Here is an 8,333-nt window from a genome sequence, read left to right as displayed (position 1 = left end):
AGTGGTGACCCCCCTCACAAAGGTCACACTAAGAGTGACTCAGCCAGGGTGACTCACCCCTCACTAATAATGTTAAATTTTTAATTAAAATTTTATTAATTATAGTTATTTGAATAAAATATTAATGATAAAATAATATTATATATAATTAAAATAATTTATATTATTCATAGATGATATTAATTATTTACGAAAGCTAGTTATGTAAGCATTTATTATTGAATATTGTCATTGCTTATTTTCTAGCCATAATGTAATATCAATGTTTCTTTCTTGGAATGTAAAAAATACATAATTTAATAATATATCCATATTTATTGGATAAACATGATGGTGGGATCATGTGATTTTTCTCAAAAAGTTAGTAATTTCTCCTCTTTTGTGATACCTTAGCTTGGGAGCTCATGGGTTTTAGCTCAGAAAATGGTAGGTCCTACCTCTCCTCACTTGGAATTGTAAAAACATGTATGTCCAAGTGGCTTCTGAGCATAAATTTTAAATCAAGTGCAAACTCTTAGGGGTGGTTTCTTGAGGAGGCAAAGTCTAGATGTGGATGATGCTAGGATATTGTGGACTTCTAGTGTTTGTGGTCCTATGTGTAATCATTGGATTTACGATGCACCAATGAACTATGCATGGACCATGTCCCTTTTTGTTTGTTAGACTTGTAACAAACGGTTGAAAAGTGATCCAAAAGATGAAATGTATCTTCCCAACCCTAATCTACCAATAAGACTCATTGGATGTTCATCTCCTAGGAGAGAAAATGGCACCTTCCCCTTTCCATGACTCACTCAATTTGCACTAACAATCCCGTTGCCTCCTTAGCCTCATTATATACACATTTTTGTTCTCTCTCATTATATAGAAATTTGTGTCCTCTCTCACAACAAGAGACCCGGACATCTCCCAAGGGCCCAACAAATCAAGGTTTGGCTAGACTTTTCGTTTGGTAAAAAACATGCAGAGGAGGGAAGTTCTACCTCTTGCAATTGAAAAGGAGGCAAGCTCTGCCTCTTATCACTTGAAAAGCTAGCCATAAACTCTTGTCATGGGCGACATGGGTATCTCACCTGTAATTGTAAAAACATGTATGTCCAAGTGGCTAATGAGCAAAAAATTTAAATCCTAGAGTGTTTCAAGTGCAAACTTTAAATCTTAGAGTGTTTCATGCAAATTATTGACACTGTAGCTTACCCCTTGGTTAAGGAGATCCATGTAGTCCTCCCTATAGGTGTCCTTAAAGCAGAGGAAGTCATATCCTATGAGGAGGCTGGTGGGTCAACAAAGCCCATTGCGCATCAATGGAGTCGATAGCATGTATATACCTTACAAGTCCCCTAATAGGTGAAGTGAGGATGTTTAAAATATACACTTGGCCCCTCATTAGAGGGTGAGTGGCGATAGACACTATACAACCATGAATGAAAATACAAGTGGTCCATCTCTTGCTGTAGCATCCAATGTTCTCACAAGAATTACCGTTAGTGTGTATCATGGATGCATGAAGTGTTATTCAATTTTACATATTTCTAATGATGTTGCAATAAAGCGTGTCATTAGTCAAGATCTTAGTATCAAAACACACTATGATAATCCAATTACACAAATCAAAACCCACAAATCTACACTACTTAATTTACAAGAACAAAAGCGTTCTTCCAAGTCCTTAGAGGAAGTCTCATTTTCTGAGCAAACCCAACCCTAATTGATCAGATAACAATTGGTTGTTATCCAATAGTGATAAGGTGTGTGTCAACTCTCCACCGAGTTATGTTATACATTATACATATAATTATATATCCTTATACACATATAGCATTTGTGTGTTTACAAGAAAGTGTGCGTGCACTTCTATTCCATCAAAAACCAATTTGCTCAACTCACAATTACAAAAACTATATGCACCAAAAAATAATTAATGATCCTAAATGTAGCTAAACTTACAAAAGGGGTACTCAATGCTGTTGCAGCAAAACAAAATCACTACATAATAAATTGTGAGACTCAAAAATTGCTCGGCTCCCTTTAAAAAAGGGTAAGGGTGTGAAAACTGTCTTGAGCTTTTGGTTGAAGCTCCATGTGTGTTCCTGCACCATACTCATTGATTTAGTCTCTCTTAACGCAGCAACATGCTTATGCTCACACAGATTGGGATCCCCCACCCATCATGGGCGTCAGGACGGCTATGCCCGGCTGAACCAGTTAGAGTACGTGTAGTAACACGTGCACACTAACAAAATGGGTCTTCAAGGGCTGCACGTGTAGTATCACGTGCATCCATGGCCGCCCAACAGTTCCATTTTTGGCTCCCGACTATTGCTGGTCTTGCAAGGGCCACTCCATGAAGGATGCGGGGGTGAGATCTTCCTTTCCACAAGCACAGGTACTCTCTTTAATGCCCCTTACTAAGATTTTAGAGGAACATCAACTGCACCAATGACCTATCAGTTTACAGTTTTGAACCTTTTACCTGGGCTACCTTAGTACCTTAGCATGAGCTTGCCGTCTCGTAGTCGTAGAGGAACCTATATGCGTGAAATATCACGTCCAAACACAAAAGTTGTAGCCCAATTCACAGCTACATAGAATCTGTTCCGCCAACTGACCACACGTGTCAAATAAGCTGATCGCCATACCAACCAGCTCAAAAAACCCGCCCAAGAAAACCCTTTAGACTCCTGCAAAAGCCAGTGGGATAACATGAGACAAACACACAAGTTGTGCAAATATCAGATAGTGCTTCAACTGAAAATTTATGTACAGTATTGAATTCAGCAGGTACACTAAGCATAACAAGTTCTTTATGTTAGATGATGGAGTAAAGTAGCTATGTTGAACCACCCCTAAATAGCCATTATGCATTGTGAAGGCAACTCTGGTCACTCACCAGCAAGCATAGAAATCAACACATGGCTTGCATTGAGAGCCTCGAAATAGTGCAAATCCAGTGATAACTCACCTTGCTTTGACGGAGATCAACCAATGCTTTGTACCGGCCAACAGAGGCCATACTTCCCAAATGCTTGTATACGAAAGGCAGGCCTTCTGCCACAATCCCTGTGCTGCCTGCACGACCACCACCAGCTCTCAAGATCCTGTTCAACTCCTTGGCAAGGTATTTACCTTGTCTCTCTGCAACCTGGGCACCAAATTAGTGGTCAGATGAACACAATTAATACTCTTTGTGATCTTCTGGGCTATGTCTTCAAGAGCTCATTGTACCTGTGCCAAGGCAGGGAGAACAGGCTTTCCAACACTTTCAACGAAGCCCGCACAATCACCAACTGCATACACATCCTCCAAACCAGAAACCCTCAGCCTTTCATCGACCCCAATTCTGCTAGCCACAAACTTGTGTAAGTATCCCAGAAACACATATGTGCAACCCTCATGCACAAAATGGTGCACTTAGAGGAAGCCATACTGATCAAAGATCGGAAGAAAAGAGGCCCAGTCAGAACCTTCCATCGCGTGACTTTGACATTTCAAGAGATTTGACAAATCCAGAAGGTCCTACACCAGTAGACCAAACCAACAAGCCATATGGTAGCTCCGACCCATCACTGAGCACAAGCTTCCCAGGTTGAACATCCTTTACAACCCCTTGCACCAGCTTAACCCCTGCCTGCAGGTACACACAAACCTTTATTAGGCCAATAGCAAATACTTACAATTCCAATTTTTTCTACATAAAATTGCATTAAGAGGAAATAAGTTTGTATTCAAAGGCACCCATGTCTAATCTAAACACAATGCATCAATCTCATCGATTCCCTTTCCTTACAGTCTCAATTGGACAAGAAGTTAAGCAGCCAAGGACTGGTGAAGAGGTGGGCAGCTCTAAATTTAGCAAATATGAAAGCGACCTTGAACAAAACAATTTCTCTACACCAAAAGAGAAAGATCAACTGTTAACACGATTCGTTGGTCTTCTATACCTTTGTTAGATGCTTGATTGCATAAAGCCGTAACCCAACATCAAATGAGGATAGTATCTCCTTTGCCTGTGTTTACCAAACATATGATTAGCAGAGCTTAATATGATTAGGGAAGAGGGCACATGCTGTATCTTCAAGTGTTGGCAAAGGGTAGTACGATTATAAAAGAAATGAAACAAATAATGAAGGTAAGAAAAAGAACCTCAATAAGCGTCACATGTATGTACTCTTGTACATGGGCATATCTCTGGTGAATGTCCCTTCTGATAAAATCGCTAAGCTCACCACTAAACTCAACCCCAGTAGGTCCTCCACCGACCACAACACAATGCAACAGCCTCTGCTTCTCCTCTTCAGAGGTCCCTGCCCACGCGAAAAACAGATAACGTTAAGGGCAATTTTATTGATATGCTCTTCACAAATTTGCCATCTAAGACCTCTTGACATGGTTGCAAAACCATGAAATGCATCAACCACTTCTCATATTGTTTCCAAAACATGTGGGCAGATCAATACATGCTTGGACTCCACTTGAGAGAACCTTTGATTAAAACATCTTGAAATCCAGTGCCTCTACCTTGGAAGGTACACCCAAAGCATGCTTGTCTACCCACAACACAACCTCTTTATCCCAAGCATCAGCAGAAAAATGGAAAAAGTACTTCAATACAATCATACAAACTAATGGTCGTTGAGGGTATCATATGGCTGCAGAAATCCCCTCAGCTCATGTCATCATGTTCCATCTCAAGTCAACCGATGGGACACCTTGTCTTGTCTGCCAATCCTCGTGGCAACAACCACCACACTGCCCTACAAAGAGACACCCAATAGTGCCACAGCCCCACCCCCCCTAGTGGGCCCAGGATGAGCATGGTTCATGCTCCAAAGGCAGCAACACCACAATGGCCACATCAATAGAGAATACTTTGGAATGGGGTTTGGACTCGCCGGGTGGATGTTCTTGGACATTCTGGGAGGGTACCCGCAAGAGAACCCAGCTGTACCAGCTCTACCCTTCGTGGGGAGCACTCTACCCACTCAATGGGGAGCCATAATAAGCAATAAAAGGAGGGAGGAGAATCGTGTTACCTTCACTTACCGGTTGTTGAGAGGAAGGGAGGTTTGCGCCGAGCATCGCTCCGCCGGAATGCCGGTTCCGCATGTTTTGCTTATGCTTGCCCGGTTGCTTCTTGCCGGTGGCAGTTTTGGTTTCTTTGCTGCCGTCAGGTGTGGCTTGCCAGTTTAAAGCCCGGGCATCGCATTGCATTGTTCTTGCTGGCGGGGTTGCTTGCTTTGCCGGCTTCCAGGCAGAATGGGTTCATGTTTTACAGGTAGTTAGAGAACTCGAACAAAAGGCACAAGGAGCACTCCTAAACAGCAACACCTCCTTCAAGCATAGTAATAGGAAATGGCCACTTCCTAGCCAAATTTGTGGAAACTCCATTTCTTTGGGGGCGCCATTTCAATTTCGGTTTATGTTTCCGTTTCCCATTTCCTAATCTCACCTAAAGACTTTTCCCACACTTTTCTCGTGCTAAGTTTTGAATTTCGCTAATTTTCCTTCCAAATTATGATCTATCCTAGTTTCTTGTCTATTTCTCTCAGCGTGTTTCATCATTTCTATTTACATCTATTATAAGGTTTGAGAGACATGCCGTTTCTGTTTCCTAGTTTCAATCCGTTTCCATTGCGGAGACATCATCCATTTCCGTTGCATACAACTATGCCTTCAAGGATCTGTGTTACCTGGCATTGTTGAGGCCAACCCTTGGTCTGCCTCTGCATGCACATTTCAATCCAGCACTGAGAGCTACTTCTGTTCAAGGCTAAGCAACCCCACGGAGAGGCCTCTGGAGCCCAACCTATCTCACCTAAATCAGGACAAAGGTTTTAGTTAAACTCAAAGTGTGCCGTCCATCCGTGATCTAAGTTTGTCTGCTAGGCTGTTTAGTTTGTCTGTATACTTTGTACCCTTTGCTGTTGCATACATTGTGCTCAAGGGGCCAACGAAGTCTAATGAGGATGGCTAGCACCTTGGTCGCGCATGTGGTTACAGCTTTAGACATACCAAGAAGCAATCAACCTAAAACACCTGCAGAAAGAACACAAGGGATTTTAAAGACTGCACCACAGTAATGTTTGGCAAGGCAGCCAGAGTGTGTACCAGGAATATCAGATAGCATAAGGTTCAACAGTAATTTCCTTCGAATCCTCTGAGCATCAGAAACCTCCCGAAGGAAAATCGCATGTTCCTGCACTCCCTGAATATTAAACGTCAGAGCTTGTGCTCCAGCTGCGATCACAAGCTTGTCGTAGGCTACGGTAAAAGCCTTTAGTCTTTCTGAGTTTGCAGCACCGTTTTCCTGTGCCACACAATGGACCTTGCATAGAAAGAAGAATGCGTCAACAATGTGCACTTCACCACTATTACTAAGAAGTGCCAACAGAAAGATGGGCCAAAAAACATTCAAGAGGTAGGCAGAAAGGCAAAGACGGATCAGAAAAGCTAGGCAGAAAGGCAAAGACGGATCAGAAAAGCACTCAAGAGGCAGGTAGAAAAACAAAAATGGATATCAAAAGGCAGGCAGAAAAGCAAAGATGGTTTTTTTAAAAAAAAAACTCAAGAGACAGACAGGAAAACAAAGATGGATCAAAAAAGCACTCAAGAGGAAGGCAGCAAAGCAAAGATGGATGGGGAAAACATTAAAAAGGCAGGCGGGAAAGCAAGAAAAGATTGCATTGAAAAACCAAAGAGATCAGCAATTTTTTGCTTACCTCGTGCTTTTCTGGATCAATGCTGATGCAGCGGCCGAGGAAGAAGTAGGAGTTGGGGGCTTTGGAGAGGGCGCTCTGGATGCGAGCCACAGGTTCAACCACAGAGCGGAACTCGAGTGTGCCAACACAGGTGGAGGCCAGCAAGGGGGTGAACACCATGTGGTTACGAGGAGAAATACACACTATGTCGCACAGCTTGGAGTCGAGATCCTTCATCAGACGCGAACCCGCCCATCCGGTTCCCAGCACCACCACTCTCGGCTTCTCGCCTGGCTTCGGCGCAGGCAAGCTGCTCACAGTGCTACTAGAAACCTCCTCGCTGTCGATTTCCTCCACCGCTCGCTGCTCGCTGTGAAGAAGACGGTAATGTAGGTGGCCTGTGTGAGGTTTTCTGTGTACAGAAGAAGGGGAAAACCCTAATTTTGACAGATGCGAAAAACCCACTGATGCTAACGATGTCGATGGAAACGCTGGTTTCGCTGATGATGATGCTGACGGAATTTTTTCTGCCAATGAAAACCCTAACTTTTCTTCTGATGCTGATAGAAACCCTAAATTCTCTGTTGATGCTGAGGGAAACTCTAATTCTGCAAATGCTGGTTCGAATCGAAACTCTGAGTATGCCGGTGATAATGATGATACTGCGAAGCTTCCCCCACGCGACCTTCGCAGAAGACACCTCGTCAGATAGCGCATTGCCATGGATGCACAGACAAGGAAACCTCTACGACAAGAAGCGGTCGAGCAGCTTCTTCTGCAGCAAAGGATCAAAATGCACCAGGAAATGCAGCTCAAGCCGCAAGAAAAAGAAAATCACAAAGCTGTTCTGATTCCTGAAACCCTAAAAAACAGAATAAGAAACCCTACTGCCATGAAAGCTTCGAGCTCTTACTTATAGGAAGAACACGAACTGCAACAGATGAGGAGGAGGAGGATGATGAAGCCTTGAGCGAACGACGTGGCAGTCCACCTCAGCTAACGGACCTAAGTTCTTGGTCTTTTTGCAATTTTAGAAAATATCTTTTCTCCACCGTTTAGCACGTGGTGAAATTAAGGGCCGTTGGATCTTCCGGATCTAGCAGCATGTTCTCTTTTGCATGGTCCGTCCACTTGGCAAGGTAGACCCTTTTTGTGCGCCTACTAAAAACATATACCCTTGATCTTGATTTGCATCGGACGGTCTATATGTTTTCTTGGATGCCAAGTTATTCTCATCTCCACACGGATACTCGTATAAAAAGTTAGCATTAAACAAAAGCATAGCATAACGTGCCCTTCTTCACACTTAAAAATTTGACGTGTTAGAAAAACTTAAATTTGACCCCTCCATCCCTGTGCTGAGCAGAGAATCACAGTAGATGAACTCAAAGATGGGCAAGGCCAAGATCCTAGGACTTAACGGGCCCTCCATCGAATTTTACTAGCACTTATCAAGACCTATGCAACACAGTCTGTCAAAGTGGGTGAACTCACTCATGAAGTGAAAAGAGGCCACATCAAACTAATCCCAAAGAAAGCTAACCCTCGAGAGTAGGGGACTGGCGTTGTCATGAGCATGCACATGTATATGCTAATCCCAGGTCTAATCCTTGAAGGGCAACAAGATAAAGAACC

At 43.0% G+C, this 8,333-nt stretch overlaps 1 protein-coding gene across 3 annotated transcripts; it reads right to left on the bottom strand.

Moving 5' to 3' along the window:
- Window positions 1–1,843: 1,843 nt before the first annotated feature.
- On the bottom strand, window positions 1,844–7,601 carry LOC147610313 (internal alternative NAD(P)H-ubiquinone oxidoreductase A1, mitochondrial-like). Of its 3 annotated transcripts, none has more exons than XM_086786470.1 (9): window positions 6,720–7,601; window positions 6,109–6,325; window positions 4,144–4,304; window positions 3,942–4,007; window positions 3,465–3,628; window positions 3,226–3,340; window positions 2,963–3,142; window positions 2,491–2,681; window positions 1,847–2,090 (listed from the first exon to the last, which is right to left on the bottom strand). In XM_086786470.1, exons 1-8 carry the CDS (start codon window positions 7,419–7,421, stop codon window positions 2,529–2,531), a joined length of 1,758 nt encoding a protein of 585 aa, XP_086642596.1. In that variant the 5' UTR covers window positions 7,422–7,601; the 3' UTR covers window positions 1,847–2,090; window positions 2,491–2,528. The 3 variants fall into 3 exon arrangements, 2 of the variants coding, with proteins under 2 accessions (XP_086642595.1, XP_086642596.1); XR_015264069.1 differs by having other exon boundaries at window positions 1,848–2,090; window positions 2,474–2,681; XM_086786469.1 differs by having other exon boundaries at window positions 1,844–2,681.
- Between the last annotated feature and the right edge of the window lie 732 nt (window positions 7,602–8,333).

Source organism: Cibotium barometz, chromosome 49, assembly GCF_041138505.1.
Source record: "Cibotium barometz isolate CiBa-2024 chromosome 49, ASM4113850v1, whole genome shotgun sequence".
NCBI classification, from domain to species: Eukaryota; Viridiplantae; Streptophyta; class Polypodiopsida; order Cyatheales; family Cibotiaceae; genus Cibotium; species Cibotium barometz.
This window is presented reverse-complemented; position numbering and strand designations above follow the sequence as displayed.